Raw genomic sequence first — 19207 nt, 5'->3', positions numbered from 1 at the left:
TATATATATATATATGATTGGCTTCTTTCAGTTTCCCTGTCCACTCACAAGGCCTTAGTCACATGCTTAAGGTGTTGTGCAGTGGGAGTGAACCTGAAACCACATGGTTAGAAAATAGGCCTCTCAACCACCTTAACCACACAGCCACATCTGCACCTATTTAGAAAATAGCAACACTCAATACAAAGGAGACCATACAAATTGAATGAATACAAATGTCATACAGTGGCTCTTCAGGTATTCTAAATGAGAACTGTTATTTCCAGTGCATTACTGCAAAATGTATGTTCTGTGTTTAAATATTTGGGACAGTAGTTCATTTGTAAAAAGAATGATATTTAAGTGACCTGTATTAAGGCTGATTCCAGGGGCGTGGAGCCTATATAGTGTTTTAATTTTAAGAATGTAGTTACTTAAAATTGTGTTATAGGTCATGAAAAATTTGAGACTGAATAAGTATTTTTCACCCTCTCTAACCAACAGAATGATTATGTCATGTAAAGATTTGTTTTTTCAAGAACCCTGTTTTAGAATAATGATAGTCAATTAGCATAACACTTTCCTCTAAAAAGTAAGAAAAAGATCATTTGAAAAGAGCATTGTTTTTCTCTAACAATGGAACCTTTGCTCAGTATACTATCATACCTAAACTGTGAGGCGTTCTGAAAACCAGCTATGGAAAGATGCTTGATGCATTCAACATGCAGATGCTATTGTAATATACCAGCTGTCCAATGGAGGGACTGTCTCATGGAGTTGGGAAGGAAGAGAAGATAGTCAAGCAGCAATCAGTGTTTGCAGCTGAATGCAAACAGCATCTCACATGCTTAGCTATGCTGCATAACAGTCTCTAACCAAACACACAAAGTAAGTGCTTTTGTGGGGCTCAAAGGAATAAAAGAATCCACTCAAAAATTAATTAGTAACAGATGATAATTAGGGGTACCTGGATGGTAAACAAGCCCTAAAATGTTGCAATAAGGATTAGCACTGGCTGAGCTAGAAATCTTAGATTGCTTCCTGCATCACACAAGTGTGGAATCTGCTCATACAAATGCTAAATCAAAGCTGTTCTATATAAGTTACTGCTTAAATATTATAGATAGTTTATGGATATTAAATTTGCTTGCAATTGCTTCAAACATTATGAGAAAAATAGTTTTCAGTTAAAATATACCTTTTTACAACTATGCATACAAAATTGTCAATATCAGAAATATAATGCTTTTCTAAGTTAAAACTTCTCAATTTATTTTTGTTTTCTTGTTCTACTACTCTCAAAATCTTTTATTTATTATCTTCTAAAATATCTTTCTTGGTGCTCAGCTGCATGATTTTTGTTTACTTCAGTTTTCCGTTTCCTGATATACACCACCATTGTTTTTAGTTAAACCTTTGCTTTGTTCTCAAGTTTTATATTTTGATGTAAAAGATTCTGCAAGTCTTGTAAGGAAAAGTCTTGATACATAGAATGTGTGATTATTTATTGGTACTAGTTTAATACATTCACAGATTGCTTCACAGAGAACTTTGAAAATATACACGGTACTTTTTTTTTTATCCTAAGTAAACTAAGGAAAGTATGTTTACCCAGTCTTGTGGTACACAAACAAACTCATCATTAAATATCTGTCTTTTGGGGCTCTTCCTCTTCCATAAGTTCCATCCATATTAAGCAGTCAGTACTTCTTTATACAGCTGCTCTCATCCCATATCTATGTAACCTTCTCTCTTGCACACATCTTATTCCTCTTATGTCCAGATTTTGCTATTTTGTTCTTGAGCAAAATACTTCATCTAATGTTGCTCTATGATCACTTTGACATCTGATATGTGGCACATTATGCACTTATACAGAAAGTGCCTATTTGATGGAGGGAGTGAGCTTGTGTGCAGCACAAAAATTTCATCACTATAAGCCAATCAGCTAGGCAGGTTATTCTAAATGCAACACAGTCCTATGATCAACAATGCTACAACTATAACTATCCCTTGTTTCATATATCTAGAATTAAACTGTGTAATGTCTTTTTTCTGTTTTCAAGATGGTTAGTATTGACTAAGGAGGATTCGGCTGCTATTTCTAGCCAGTCGTGTGACCATATAGAAACTGCCTTGTTGGTTCATTATTATGAAAGTATAGCTGGATAAATAGTGATGGATTGCTTCCAGAATAGAATTTTTGTTATCAATGAAATTGATGTGTCTAGTGATAATCCTAATTTAAAATTATCTTTGTATTATTACCAACGTACACACGAATTTTAGCTGCTTTGTTTGTACTGGACAAAATGAAAATATGTATTCTTTATTAGCTGTAATTAACCATGGGTTTCCATGTATAAGTTTTCAATGTTTTATGAAATAATGATCGATTCACTTTATAATAACGAATTGAGGAAACAATTAGCTTCATATTTCTAAACAGCAGCAATATATTAAGTAGTGATGTTGATTAACAAAACAAAAAAAAGGCCTCAATAATTTATTCTGGTAACAAATACTTCATCAGTAAACATGATATTGATAAATAAAGGCTACTTTTTCTTTCCTGAATAAATTTTTATTAAGCATTTCATGACGAGGACAGCTTGTATGAGAAAAAGACTACTGTAGTCTAACTTATTTTATTCTGTTCAGTGGGTTGGCTGAAAATTTGTTAATGATGTAGCTTTATTGAGGAAGGATTGTACATACTCCCTTGTGTGAGACCTACAGAATGAAAAAAGTGTAGGTGGTGCGGAAACAGAAAGCCAGAAGTCGCAAGTAGTTTAAAAGTGGGTGTGGGATGGTGTAAACTCTTAAGATCAACAACTAAATAAATAAAACTTAACTGATGTGAGTATTTATCTAGCCAATCTTGTCAAAATAATATTTCAGGATGACAATAATACAATTTGCAGTTGTTTATTAATTTTAAAAGTCTAATTCTACTAGTAAACTAGTAAAAATTGTGTTGGCTTCAAGTTGGATGTCCTTATTTAATGGTTTTGTCGAAAATCCCTTGGTATATTGTTACATGCCATTTATCAGTATTTTTTTTTCTATTCTAAACTATCAAGCACTTGCTTCCTTCCTCAAAGCTGTAAATAATGTAAAAGAAAGTATTATTATTATTATTATTATTATTATTATTTATCATCATCATTTAACATCCGCTTTCCATGCTGACATTATTATTACTAGCAAACTTACCCATCTACGATGGGTGGTAAGAGCAGGGTGCAAATCAAGACAATTTAAGTTGTACTTATTTTTATTCATTATATTTGATAGTGCCAAACTATATAGTGTACCTTATTGAACAATATATATATATATGTAAACATAAGTTTCAAATTAGCTGAATTCGTTGCCCTACTCATCGCGATATACAGCTGACCGTGCGTGAACATGGGAGAGGGCAGAAACACACCGACGCGATCCAAAGTCTGACCCTGAGACTTGTTGGCCGTAAAGGAGAAGGCTAATTTGATAGGAAGCTGCTTGTGTCGTAACTGAAATGGAAACTGATTATCTGAAGGCATCAGAGGTATCCGAGGTATAAACAAACGTTTGCCAGTGTGAGGACCAGTTGCTATCACTACTTCGATGACGTGAGAGTTAAATTCCGTAACAGTGTATCTTGTTCCGTTCCAGTGTTCATTAGCTGGGTCAAAATTCCGAAGCAGCATAATCGGACAACCCTTCTTCAAAGTTATTGTGTGTACTGGTAGTCCCGATGGATAAAAATCTTTTGTTACATTTTAATTAACGCGTAATATAATGCAATCATATCATGTCATTCACTGTTTTGTACCTCGTAGTATGATACATAGCAGGAAAAGTTACCAAAGCAAAAATCCTAAATGTTGACTGTAGACACGCTCCTTCGCAAATGATTAGCTATTATTTTGTAAACAATGTTTCGAAACTCTTCATGTGTTCGAAAGGAGAGATGCGACCCTCGCACTCAGTGTAGGAGGCCCAGGTTGCCAAAGTTACTTCATTCAAGGGGTTGGTGGAGCGGGGGCAGGGGGGGAGAAGCGGTCGGACTGATCTCAGCCGGAGAAGGTATGCCTCTCTATTCCTCTTACAAAACTTACCTCCAGGTGCCAAATTTGCCTCAATTGATGGTATTATTCGGGTAGGGGGGGGCAGAAGGAAGAGGTCAAGCATGTCCCTTTCAGAGGGTATAGGCCACCCTATTCCTTCTGCCAAAATTATCTCCGGGTGCCAAAGTTACCTCAATTGACGGAATTTCTCTGAAAATAGGGGGTAGGTGGGACTTAACCTATATATTAACCACCCTAGAGAACCCCAGAACACCCCTACAAGTTTCATGCTGGTTGGCCCAACCGTTTGGCCGTGATGTGAGTACAGACGGACGGACGGACGGACATTACACCCATTATAGTATGATTTTTTATCCTGATGACTTATGAATTAAAATTCTTAAACAGTTTATGCCATCATTTCTGGAAGTCTCTGCTTGTCCTTAACTTCATAGTTCTTTACTGTTTGTTTGTACTTCAATTCCATCTACCAGCAATAAAGCAGATTTTATAACACTTGAGGAATATTAATACTATAAATGTTAACTGATAAAATTAAACAAGTTATTTGCACAATTCAAGCAATAATTGTGAAAAACTACACGAAAGATTTTTTTTTTTTCACAGAATTATGTTGACTTCAAACAAAACAAAAATGTAAGGCAATGCCTGATATGTTTGGGAAGATCAGTTGGGTTTTATAATTAAGTTGAAAATTTCGAAGTAATTTATTAAAAAGCAATAAAATTACAACATACTTAGCTACTTATCTTAAAACTTTTTTTTTTCTTTACTTGCTGTTTTAACCAGGCTAGAATTTATGTAGTGTATTACATAAAGACATCAGTGTAAGTTTATTATTTGTATATTTTAGTTAATTAATGAGAGGATGTCCTTGTTGAAAATGCTTCACAGATCTTTGTATTTTCTTACTTCCTTTTTCTTTTTATGTGTAACTTTCAATGTGGCTTAGTAGACACATGTTTTGCTTTTTTTATGATTTGAAATTTCTTGCTGGTTTCTGTATTAAAACTTGTCTGCAAGTTATATACTTTGTCAGACAAAAATAATTGAATTCAAATAGGGAAAAAACTGTCTCATCTATTCCAATCATACAATTCTGACTAGATTTTTGTCACACATTTGTTGCTCAAGTATGTGAACAACATGTTAGAACATTTCATGCAAACATTCTGCTTACTGTTCCTTTGAAATTTAAAATTCAGTTAAAACTAAATATAATGATATAAATATTTGTCTTGAAAAATCGTATAGAATATTAGCTTTAGTACCACTTATCTTTCTCTTTACAAAGGTAAATGTATGAGCTAAAATTAATATTAATCTACATTAGTACATTACTTGATATCTAAATTATTTCTTGTACTGAGAGTTGGCTATTTATCAGTCTAAGCATCAAGTTATTTTAAATAGGAAACTTTAAGGAATGGCTTTAAATATATTTTTGCCAGATGTGTGCTGAATATTTTGTTGGCACAACTGAGAAGATATCAGTTTTTGTGTGCTGAGCTAGCATGAAAAGGGATAAATTTTTTTTAGTTTTTTTTTTGATTGAGGGTTAGAATAGCTAGGTCTCTGCTTTCAAGAAATAAAAAATACAACTTAATTCATATATGCTTCTTCTGTCTGAAAAGTTATATAAATTTTAGTCTTTTTTTTTTAAGCAACTTCTTTCTCCACTGCATTATTATTTTGATTTCTGCATTAGATATGTTCACCACTACTTAACTATAATTTTTTATGTACATAATGTTTACTTTTCCATGCCTGTTTGGACTGTATGTCAAACTTGTTCTCTTATTACCAATTTGGTAGTACATTGAGGTCTATGCTTTGCTGAAACATGTTCAATATTGTCTCTACATTTGTGAAAATTATTAAAATAATTTTAGTCATTTAACTAATGTTTATTTCTCTTCACTACACTAATATTTCTAATGAAATTTTTGATGTTTGGCTTTAAATATGTTCACCCACTTCTAAAGTTAGCAAGTACTGTGTCTTTTCCACAGATACACTTCACTATCACTAAAGAATATGATCCATCAGGTCATTGTAATTTTGTCGTGATTAAGATTTAAAGTCTGTTTACAATAAAATGTTTATTTCAATGTTTTTTAATTATTGTTGTATGCTTTACAGACATAGTAAGCAAATGAATAATCCTGCAAGTGGTACTAAATCTAATTTGAATAGCTCCCAATGTTAACCTTTTTATTATCACATTTCTGTTGAAATACACTGCTCTTATTTCAATTAATTTTGAGAATAATGAATAATTTACTAAAATAACTTTACTATATTAAGTAACATGAAATTTTAATGAAAACTTTTAATTTAGATCACTTTAAATCAAGAAGTTTGTATATCATAGAACCAGGAGCAGTTTCAAGCAGATTGGTATCAAAGAATTAAATACTTGTTCTTATTTTTTGGGGTTAATTCAACCAGTGTACAAAATGAATTGACTTCAATTCTATGAGGATTATTTTTTTAATGATTTTCTCTTTACTTTAAAATAAAATCAATTTATATATTTTAGGATACGAATCCCATTCTGTATTTGAGGTAATTTTCTTACATTTAATGTTTTCTTTACATTTAAATACATATTTATTTCTCCTTTTCTTTTTTTTTTTTAAAGCTTAATGCTGCCAAAAGGGATGCTTTTTTTAAAAATGAAGCAGCACCCAAATTTGACCCTAGTACAAGGTTCGGAATGGAAAGGGAGCGTACACGAGAACGGGAAATAATTACAAAGGATGTTGACAATGATCGTAATGAGAAGCACCATCGGGAGGGTCATAAAGAACTGGAGAACTATGTAGGCTTTGCTAACTTACCAAATCAAGTTTACCGAAAATCTGTCAAAAGAGGATTTGAATTTAACTTAATGGTAGTTGGTAAGTATCTTATTTTAAATACATTTTAATTTTACCTTTATTCTTTATTGAGAAAACTTATGAAAAATAAAATAAAACGTGTAATTGCATCTTCCATGTGGCTTTCATAAAAGAAAGAACTTTATATTTTAAGTTATTTAAATGAGAAATTCTTTGGTCTTCTCATAAACTATCTTAAAATAATTTTTCATATCAATATTAGATATATAGGCATATGTATTTGCCCATATACATATAGCCAATTATTACATATATAGCTTTTTTATAGCTCACTTCCAATATATTTGAGAATTCCACTGTCACACTAATCAATCACTCCTGAACCCAGGCTCTTCCAAATGCATTATGTTTAACTGAGAAATCATTTGTGGATGTTATCCCTGAGACAACCAAACTGTGCTTATTTATTTTTATTTTATCTTGCAATTGGTGAACAATATTATCATTAACTATAAGTTTCCAATGAGCCAATTACTGGTTCATGTCATTTCTGACAGTGGAAATGATGAAGAGGTATAAGTAACTCATTGCAGGACAAAAATCACACTTGTTAGTGTCTTTGTATAAACAAAGAAACATAATGATAGAACACATGTCAATAGTAGTGCGGGCATGGCTGAGTGGTTAAAAAGTTCACTTTCCAACCATACGGTTTTAGTTTCAGTCCACTGTGTGGCACACCTTGGGCAAATGTCTTGTACTATAGCTCAGGGCTAACCAAAGCCTTCTGAGTGGATTTGGTAGATGGATGCTGAAAAAGGCCAATGTATAGGTGTGTTTGTTTATGTCTCTTGCCTTGATATCTTGGGATAGTTATAAACAAGTATCATTGTCATACAAGACAGAAGATTGTGCATTCCCAGTCGTCCATGAAGACATGTCACTTGGAAACAGGTGAGTTGACAAGAAAGCATCTGGCTGTAGAAAACCTACTTCAATGAATTCTATCTGACTCAGGCATGCATGAAAAAAGTGGACATTAAAATTATGAAAAACTTGTCTCTGATTACATATTTTGTTTAACTTGTATTAGTTTTAATATATGTTGATTATCTAGTGGAAAAGAAAGAATTATTTCTAAGTTGAAAAGTCCTCAGTTGACCTTTTAAAGTACTTTATTTAATTGTCAATAATAATTGATTGCCTTTTAATTTGTTACAAAGTAATCTTTGACATTCTGAAAAAATAATTATGATGCAGAATACCAAAACAAATCATTTTTCCTGACAATAATGAGATAGTCATCCATATACATCTTTTTAAATACAGAATGACCAAAAGTTTGCAGTTATGTTGGACATTTTTACGTCTTTATAGAATTGAAGTAATTATTTAAGTAATGCCTGTGGTATTTGTACTCTGTCCAAATACTGCAGAAGTCAACTTTACCTTTGACCCCTCTGGTGTAGATAAAATAAGTACCAGTCAAGTACTGAGGTCAATATAAGGAATTCTGCACTCCTCCAAAATACGAAGCTTTGTGCCAAATAATAAAGTTATAATATTGAACAAACCTTGACAGTTGTAATTCTTAACTGATAAGTTGGCTTCAATTCAAAATGAGGAAGCATTAATTTCTTACCGCAAAATCTAGAATTTAAATCTGATAATTATATCAAACTTCCCCGTGTATTTTTTCTAATAGTACCTTATTAACTGGAGTATTCAGACAAAAATCTCTGTCACCACAGCATTAACTAAAGGGTATTTGATAATGAGAATAAAACTTCTCTGTTACAAATGAGTAATTTTGACATTGAGAGGATAAATTCATTAACATAGTTTTAATGTATGTTTTTGGGTGAATAAAATATATAAATTGAAGAATATAACAGGTCAACTAAGGAAAAATATTTTTAGGATTGAAAAATTAGGTTATAGGGCAGGTAGATAATGTGGATGGTAAGAATTAATGCAATAGTTAAATAAACTGGAACTTGTACTTGTGTGGAACCACAAATTCCTTATTTCTGTTTTCTCTGCTTAGAAGAAAAGTCATTAAGAACAAACTTCATATTCGTTGATCGAAATATGTTTTAAGACTATTATTGAGTTGCTTTTTAGTCTGTGGCTCATTGTAGACCATCATGCATTATTATAAATGGTGTGTTGTAAACAGCTGTTTTCTTTTTTTGGAGGGGTTAGGGTTAGGGTCAAGGTTCTGGTGATAGTTACAGCAAAAATGGTTTAGTGAAGTCAGCGAGTGTCTAACAACTTATATTACTCAGCATTTAATAGATTCAGTTGATACAACTCAGCAATTTAGAGCTAATAAATCCATTAATATTGAAATTATTTTTCTGTACATAGATTTTGTATTTATATGAGTCAGATAGATGGTTAAGAAAATGAATTTTGAATATGAGTTCTACTGGTATTTGCAGGTTTTACTTGTGTTATATGAACTGGAGCAAACTATAATCAGAGACTAAAGAGATCTTACATGTTTTAAGTGGTCTTTTAGTTTTATTATTTTCCTTTTCCTGTGTACACTGCCTGTGTATTACTTGTTAAATTACATAGGCACTGTGTAGGCTGATTTATAATTTGTAGAAAAGTGGTTGAAACCTCAGGAAGTCTATGTATTGTTTGTAAATTAGTGTCAAAAACATTTTTAATTAACTTTTTTTACTGAATATTACACTCATGATTGTTTACATTACTTTTAATTTTTCTTTCATATTGTTGTTTAAGTGTAGTTAATAGGGTGTATGTCTTGTGAATATGAAGGATGTGAAGTTTTGAATGAGATGTGATGTAGAAAATAATGTTCATGTGTTACACTGAGAATTCTTCATTGTTGTAATATGTATTGTGCTTTGGGTCAGATTGGGTCAAGGACCCTAGCAAAATGGTTAAGCCTTTTGGAACAATTTATTAATGTATCCAAGATGATGTCTATGATAGTTGATTTTTGCTTTTTTTTTATCTCCTATGAAAGCTAACGTTACTATGTCTTGATGAACTAAGGTGATAAATTGTAAAAGTAGTTTCATTAGAAATAGAATAAGCGCTTATGAACTGAAAATTATAGATTGTTTTGATAAGTTATTTGAGGTTATAGATAAATTTCATGATGAGATACACCTGTTTATTAAAAGGAAATAAATAAATAAAAAACATATGTTACTACTGATTTTATTAGTGACAAAATTAAACAGAAGTACAGCTTTCTGTATTAGTCAGAACAGATAACCTGCAGTGATAAAAGAAGAATAAGTTAAATATCACCAGTTGGATAATCTCATCATCTTGGTCATCCCATAGGACACTCCTTTTTTAGGGGTTTCAGTTGCACATACTATAGGAGTCACAGGGTGCTGCTCCATGTGGTCCCGCAGTTTAACTAAAAATATTAGGGCCTCATCCATTGGCTTGCATTCAAGATCCTCTGCATGACATCCTGCTAGTTCAAAGCCAGGAATCTCATCTGTTAGGTCCTGCCGATGAGTAAATCCATGCTCTGCTGATGACACTTTGAAAGTTGGATAAGCAGTGCTAATTTGAGGGTCATAGCGAGTGTAAGTTAAAAAAGCAGGTAAATGAATATCAGATAAATATATTGGTTTTCACTTGAAAAACAACTATTGATATTGATATGTGCATATATGGCTGTGTTGTTAAAATGTTTGTGTCGTAGACTGATGGTTCTAGTTCTGAGCCTACCACACAGTAACCTCAGCAACAGTTTTCTATTATGGCCTTGGATTAACCAATACCGTGTGAATAAAATTTGAAAGAAAGAAACAGCAAACCATACATAAGCATGTGTTTGTGTCTTCACAACTCAGCTCACAAGGAAACTATATTGCATATTATATAGTTAGTAAATTGTGAAGCACTGGAGCAGTAAAATTCTCTGATAACCTCAAAATTGGTATTACAAGCAAAAGACCTACAATATATAATGGTAGTTCCACAAAAGATTTAATGACTGTTAATAGAATATCAGTGAAATAATGAAAAAGTAATAGTGAGAGTTGCAATACATATGGTAAAGCTTTGGAACATGCTGTTAAAGGAAATGTTCAGGATGAATGGAATTATCTTGTTCTGCTGAATAAAATCATGTTATAAAACAATGATAATAAGATGATTGAACAACTAACTTTTGGCATGTATTATGTATGGTTGACTTATGAAACAAATGCATCAGGAATATTTTGAGAAGTCTTGTGGATATTCTATTGATCAGGGGTTTGAGAATGAGAAACATTGATTATAGTAAAAATTTGGTGCATAGCTCTAATACAGAAATACATTTATGCAACAAAAATAAAAACCTGAAATAAATTATTTGTGCTCTCAATTATGGAACATTTTAAAATTAATAAGTTGGTTCTTAACTAATTCTTCAGTGGGATATTTATTGTCATAAAAGGCTGCCAGTGCATTCCATATAGGAGAGCAGCAGTCCATAACATGTTGTTCTGTATTCTCAAAACTAATGTATTTATTTTTTGACTGTCTTAGTTTGTGCAAAGAATTTGAATGTGTGGTGATATTTTTCCATAATATAAGTTGCATCCTGACAGAACTAGAAACTAAACTTAAGTCAAGTGAAGGCTCATAATATTAATAGATGAGTGGCCTTTTATGAAAAATAATGTCAAAACTATAAATTAATATATATTATTTCTATCTAAGTGGAGTAATTAATGTGAGAGCTTGTCAAACCAACTAATCAGTTTAAAGTGTAGTAAGTGCTCCTTATACCAAGCCATATCAAAGGCTTATTGGTGCATATTGCAGTTTATTGGAATCTTTATCAGCATAGTTGGAAACCCAAGCAAAGCTGGTTAAGCATATGAAACATTCGTTCTTTTGTGTACCCTGGGCTTATGAAAATTGAGATGAATATGTGATGCCTCCAGTTTTTGTCTTTCATGTTTGTTACTCTATCATACATCAAACTCAACATTATTAAAATGTTCTGGTAAGCTAAGATTACATTTTGTAACTGTATACTTAGAATTGGTGTGTAAGCATTTTCATTTAGAAATAAATGAAACATAAGGACTAAAAATTACAGACTGTGTTGATGGTTCAATGACTACTACCTATTTTCTTCAACTTCAGAGGGATGGAAACCTTTAAGGTAAAGAAGATACATGAGTAAATATCATGAAGCACTTAGTCTAGTACTTTTACCTGTTTCTGTAACTCAGCAGCTAGTCTTGTACTTCACAGTTTCTGCAACTCAATGGCCATCAATAGTAAGAACAATAAAAGTTATCTGCAAAAGCCTTTCCCTTTTCTGAAAATATCTTCCATTTGGAGATAAATTTCTGGAAGAAAAAAAAAGATGTGAAATATTTTAAGAGTTTATTTGGTGGAAAGTTGGCTTTAGATAGGATGCCTTATGTTACTAGTTCTGGCTTTTAGTGCTCTGAGTTCAAATCCTTCCAAAGTCAAACTTACTTTTCATTTTTGTAATGTCACACTTTACCCCTCACTGATTAAGTGAAAGCCTTTGATGTGAACAGTGGTAATAGCTCTCTCTTTCTACCCTAATCTCTTCCTACACTGGCCTTAATCAGCTACCATGCTTTTGCATCATCCACCTTCACTGCTGGCCGGTTACATCACCTAGATAACAAAACAGATCTACTTCCAACAAGGCTACTGGACACTTAAGTCTTCACTGCTACCTACTAGTATGGATCTTTTACACATGAAATCTTCTTCTCTATCAGCCTACCTAAGATCCCACTGAATCTTGTACTGTGCCCATTTGGGTTCACAGTATAGAGTACCTCTCTGCTCCCTTTCTGTGTATTGGACATAACCACTTCCTTGTTGATAGTAATGTTTTGTTTACTTAATTAACAGTTCAGCCTCTTGATTCTAAATTCTACTCTTGTGTTAGTAACCTTTTTCTAACATTTCAACAAATTCAGCTATAAGCACTGGATTGTCAGCATGCATGAATTCTTGCTAACAGCTGTCTTGGACTCCTCTGTGATGGCTTTGAGAACAATAGTAAACTGGAAGTAGTTGCAAATCAAACTCTGATGGGCACCTACTTGCACACTAAACATTCACTGGGTTCATTCCTAACTCTTACTTTCCTGAAATTACTTCAGTACATGACTTGCACAATTCTCACAAACCATTTTTCTTCCCCCAATGTTCTTATTGACCACCAGACTATGGTGTGTGATATCCTACTGAAAGCCTTCTCCAAGTCATTGAATACTAAGTATAGGATTTGTTCTACAAGACTTGCCTTGTAGTTACCTCACTAAAAAGAGGGCATCCTGACGCAGACACAAGCTGCATTACCTCTACATTGGTTCTCTCCCTGATTAGTTTTTCTGTAACTCTCTCTGCCACTTTCATGATTTGGTCATCTGTTGAATTCTTCTGTAATTACTTCTGTAGAAAACATTAATTCAACCAAATGTGTAAACTGAGTAACTATAAGATGTTATTTATAATACCAGCATGAGGATATATATTCTCTGCTTGTCAATAAATTAATGTGACTATGACAAGCCTGCTCAGCAAGAAGATTAATATTACATATAAAATGTCTTCAAGTTCCAATGCCAAGAATATATGAAAAACAATGAAAAATTATTGAATACAGAAAGGAACAAAGCATTCTACAAAGTTAGTGAATGAAGAGTATGCAAGTAATTCTGCAGTGGTATTTCCATTTTAAAGTATGCAGACATATAAGAATTTATATTCTTATTACCATATGCTTTAAATGAAAGCTAAACTAGGAAGTAAATAGTTTGTTGCTACAAGTTCTAACTGCAAACTATGGCTGCAAAAAGCCATCTGTCACTGTAGTTGTTTTAATTCATAACTACAGTTAAAGCAATTTTGTCTTTGAGCTGGTTGTTATAATAGCTCAATGCATGGTTCTGACTGGAGTTTCTGCATAATTCTATGGAGAAAAGTCATCACATAGTTTTATGTGGAGTTACCAATTGAGTTGGTCAAGAATCTAGGCTGTTGATAAAAGCAAGTCAGTCACTCTAGTTGGTATTGTATAACTGATCTACTATCTGTATCACTACTACTACTACTACTACTACTGGCATTCTCTCTAGTGACTAGACATGCTTGTTAATATAACCTGGTAATAAACACTGACTGTTAGAAATGATTGACATAGAATCACTAGCAAAAAGGTATACTTGCAGATTTATTTGACAGCTGTGAATTAAACTTATAGGTGTAAGTTCACATCACTGGCAAACCACAAATGTAGTCTTCCTTTGATCATGACAGATTTGCCACTTTTCCTTATCAAACATCTTTTCTCTTGTAGTTTACAAAGCTGCTTCCAGTCATTAGACATAATTCCATGCACTACATGATTTGACTAGATATTTTTAATATCTCAGTTATTATCTCTGGTGAGCCTACTGCTTTCCCAACCTCGATATCATTAATGGCCATTCCTACTACATAGTAGTCAACTTCAATAGCTACTTTCTCTGTTCAATTCAACCAAGGTAACCCCTCTTATTCCTGCTCAATCTCCTTGTTCAGTAACTATTTATCTCATTTCCCTGCCTCTTTCATCTTGCTGATATTAAGGGCAAATATGATGCATCATTCTATACACACATTTCACCATTGATGGCCTGATTTACTCCAATACGTTATCTCACAATCTGGAAAACCTCATGCCTCTAGTGCTCACACTATAGACATAGACAATTAGCTTCTCTCATAAATACTTAGTAACATTCTTTGCTCCCCCAGTTTCCTCTATTTTTTTCAGGCTTGTTCTTTTGCTTTTATGGTTCTATCTGCTATTTTATCATCATGTCATTCTCCACATGTGTTGTGCTGAACCCTTGCTCCGTCCTCCTTGATGTAGTTCAATGGAAGACTGTATAGTAACAAACATAACTATGCCTGTTACATTCTGAGTTGAAATTTTACTCAAGTCAACTCTACCATCATACATAAAGAGTCAATAAATATCAACTATACACTGAGACATTGGGCTAATTTCAATTAATTAACCCTCAAAATGATTACCTTGTGCCTATATAAAAAGCTAATTGTAACATCCCATAAAGTATTCTTTATACTTCACAATTTTTCTTTTTTTCTTTTGTGTGTGTAAGGTCTATGTATAAATTCATGTTGGCTGGTTTATCGTACTTCTATAAAGCTCACGCTTGCTATACTAAACTGTTAACTTTGCAACTTGAATCATAGTACATAAATGCACAAGCCATAGATGATGAGTATGAATAACTGCTCTGCAGTCTGGTAACTAAGGGTTTATTTGTATATTTTGCTTCATTATCAGTGTTCTTAAATATTGAAGTAAAGTGATCATTTTGTTGAGTGAAATAAATTCTTCATTATTATTTGTCTTAAATTCTTTGTGTATTTTGTTAAATTCTTCATGCATGAAATGTAGCAGTGAAGTTATGGTTTACTGACCACATGGTCATCAGTTAAAATTTTATTACTGTCACTTTGTTATAGTTTACCCCTAAGCAAGGACCTAAGCTGGCTGGTGTCTATGATTACTGAACAAAAACATGTAGTTAACCATAGGAAGAGCATTTAACTGTTAAAATGGCTCCAACAACTAAATCACTTTACTCAAAAGTATGGAAAAATGAAATTTAATACAAAATCTTGAAAATTAGTTTACAGTTGTAGTGGTATTTAAAAAATGAACTCATACAGTTTTATCAATTTATCACTTTTTGTTGATTTATTGAAAAAGTTTCTACTAAGGGTTAAGATTTTAATATGTTAATCCTTAATCACCCAAGACTAAATAGACATGGGAACTTTTGAAAGCAAATGATCTCTTGTTCACTTATTAAGATTCTCTATTATAAGTTTATTCAAGAACTAGTTTTTAAATTACTCTTTAGTCAGATCAAGTTTTGTTATTTTGACTTCAAATGATTTGAATGAATGAATGAAAAATAGTGAATTGGGCATCATGACCTTTTAGTTTGCTGTAAAAGTAATTAATTACTAAAAATATATTTATGGACTGAAAATGGGTCATTTTAATGTATTCGTTTCCAGTCTTCATAAAGAGAATGGAATATATTAACAACAGAATCCAAGTAATTCTCACCAATGAAATCAAGCTGTTGGTCTAACGTCATGGAATACTAATTCATCAAATAATAGATTTCTTCCCCCCTTCTTTTTCAGGTGGGGAAGGGCTCTCTTAGATATATTTTTGTGCCAAGGATTATAGTAGCTTGATATAATGTTACATTCTTTTAGTTTTGAAATCATGCATCAATATGCTAACAATTAGGTGCTTCATTAAAAATGTTCTATGAATATGAAATGTTGCTGTAATGCTAATCTTCAAAGTTTTTTGCATTTTACTCTCAAATTCACTATTCACCCTCCTCATCATTATCACGTTTTTAGTTTGTTTGGTTTTTTTTTGGTGGGGTGGGGGGGGGTTTCCACGGTTGCATGAACACGCTAGATAGGCTTTCTCCAGAACAGGATCTTTCCACTTGTCTCAGTCATCCATCTTCTCCTTTGTGAAGTTTAGCATCTTCATCAGCTTTCACCACTTTTGCCCATGTCTTTTTCAGCTTTCCACTTAAATCATTTGGCATTTCTCTACTCAACTATCATCCTCTATGTGTAGCACATTTCAATTCTGGCTCCATTGTTCCGTCTTGCTTACTGTCTCTTATTCTTCTTGTACTCAGTTTTTCTTTCAATTCATTTGTTCTCCATCATTCATACACAGTTCTACCCATCTAGTGGAGTATGTTAACATTATTCTTCCATGTATCTTTCACATTTAATGCCTGTGTTTCACTACCATGCATTGTTGCACTTCATATCACTCTTTCATGTCATATATCTAACTTTCACTCAAAGAGAGAATCCTTTTGTTACCAGCAGAGGGAACAGTTCCTTAAATTTTTTCCATCTGTTCTTATTCTGGTTGTTATATGTTTGAAGCACCCACCGCTACTCTAATTAGATCACCATGTAAGGGAAGCTGTCAACTACTTTAGGCACCATTGATACTCTTATTACTAACTACTCTGGTACATTTGGTGCATGTGTTTTTTTTCTTTTCTTTTTTGTGTGGTGGGGCTGCGATTACTGTCATTCTACCTATGATTCCCTTACATTCTTGTGTACACATAATTTACATTAGGCATAGTGTTTGAAATTCCTTTCACCATGTTTTCTGTATACTTAGCACAGCTATTTCTTACATGGTTGTCGAATCTTGCCTTTGTTTCCTGCTAAAGATTTTGTCTCTGCCAGATTTACTTTGAGACCTCTCACTTCTAGACTTTTCTCCCACATTTTGAATTTCTTCTCAAGATACAGTTCTGAATATTAGATCATTGGCATGCAAGAGTTCCCACTGACAGATTATTGTGAATTCCTCTGATATTGCTTGGCAAATCTTAATAAACAGGAGAGGTCTAAGAGCTAAGTCCTGATGAGCATTTCAAAAATTAAAGTTTATCAAAAAATTTTTAATTTGGCGCATTAATGTACTTCTCCAAGCTAAACTGCTGGAGTTATTTCAATTTTTCCAGAAAAATGTTTTTAAAAAGTTATAGAGGTTTAAAGTTTGATCGTTTTCACCCTGTTAGGAAACAGGATTTGGAAGTTGTTATTTTGTGCATGATGCACATTTTGTCATCAACATCCTGAAAATAGTACCTGCTGTCAATATTTATTCTACGTGTGGAAAACGAGTAAACAACACATATTTTGTAGTTTGAAGCATTCAATATGCATTTATTGTGATAGCACGAACTTAAAAGATTTATCCAAAAACGTCATTTAGCTGTTATTTTTAGCACACCTCACAGCCACCTCAAAGACAAAAACAAAAGGAAAGAGTAAACAACATGTTTTTTGTAGTTTTAAGCATTCAATATGCATTTAATGCTATAGCATGAACTTAAAAGATTTATCTGTAAACAAAATAGTACATTGCAAATTAAATATTTAAAAAAAACATTTTGTTGACCAGTTCATTAAAAACGAAAGTTAGAAATGTATTCAATCAGTTTCTAGAACAAATCGTAATTTTCATATCTCCTGCACTATAAATTCACAAGCTCATTTGTCAACATAGAGGAAAACAAGTGGTTTCAATATATTTGTCAACATGTGCTTTCTTGCAGACAAAAGGGTTCTCATGTTCTGCCTGTTACTATGGAAACAAGCATGGATGCGTCTGTGGTTTACCATTGGTTAAAATTGCTCAACCGTCATTCGTTAGCCTATAAAAGTGTATCATTGCACTGAATAGAAACTGACACTGGCAGCCAAACGGAAAAGACCCCCCCCCCCTCCTCATCATGTCAAACTGGTGATATATATTTTTTATATTTAATTTTTAGTTATTTCATCTTTTATCTTGTTTCAGTCATCGGACTGCGGCCATGCTGCTTTTTTTTTTTTTTTTTTTTACACTGACATTTTTAGTCCTCTCCCTTCTTCCCTGCTGCTGGTTAGATAGCTAGCCTAAAACCAAATATCAAAAGAAACATATCTGCCTGGGCTATGTGTACTCCGCAGTATTGTCCTTAGCACTCTACCCTTCTTTCAGCTTCTCTTCCCTAGTTTTTGCCCTGTCTCACTCATCACCCATATAATATTTCTTCTTTCACAAGAGTCATAGTTCTTCAGCCCTTCTTGATGGAATTTTGGTTATCTTCTCCTTTCAGTACCATTGTCAAATTGTAATTTCCCTATTTAAGCTATCATGAAGGCAATTTTATTTCCACTAATATATTTCCTGCAGATATCAGCTACAATTGTTCAAATTGAACATTCATCTCACCAGTTTCTTGAAGGGTAGGCTAAGGTTGTAGGTGCTGTCACTTTTTCTCTAAGCATTTTTTTTTAAATGGAAAAGGAAATCTAATGAGGAACAAAATAACATCATTTGGTGAACACTCATGAGTCTAAGAGGACAAGTACCACAGTAAATAAATCTATTAAATGAAGTGTAATAGAGATGAGTTTCTGGTGATAAAATCTTCCTTGACCAGAATTCATCATCATCATCATCATCGTCATCATCGTTTAACGTCCGCTTTCCATGCTAGCATGGGTTGGACGATTTGACTGAGGACTGGTGAAACCGGATGGCAACACCAGGCTCCAGTCTGATTTGGCAGAGTTTCTACAGCTGGATGCCCTTCCTAACGCCAACCACTCAGAGAGTGTAGTGGGTACTTTTACGTGTCACCCGCACGAAAACGGCCACGCTCGAAATGGTGTCTTTTATGTGCC

The 19207-nt window shown here is 33.1% G+C and overlaps 1 protein-coding gene across 5 annotated transcripts in view; it reads left to right on the top strand.

Moving 5' to 3' along the window:
- The window catches only part of LOC106873280 (septin-7), a 158584-nt gene that overhangs the window by 82461 nt on the left and 56916 nt on the right, over positions 1 to 19207 (top strand). For all 5 annotated transcript variants that reach the window (XM_014920584.2, XM_014920577.2, XM_014920579.2 and 2 more), the window contains exon 2: positions 6700 to 6958. In XM_014920584.2, the coding sequence (XP_014776070.1) occupies positions 6700 to 6958 (259 nt within the window). The remainder of the gene's footprint in view (positions 1 to 6699; positions 6959 to 19207) is intronic.

Source organism: Octopus bimaculoides, chromosome 1, assembly GCF_001194135.2.
Source record: "Octopus bimaculoides isolate UCB-OBI-ISO-001 chromosome 1, ASM119413v2, whole genome shotgun sequence".
NCBI classification, from domain to species: domain Eukaryota; kingdom Metazoa; phylum Mollusca; class Cephalopoda; order Octopoda; family Octopodidae; genus Octopus; species Octopus bimaculoides.
The sequence above is the reverse complement of the archived record's forward strand: the minus strand, read 5'-3'. Positions and strand labels throughout refer to the sequence as shown.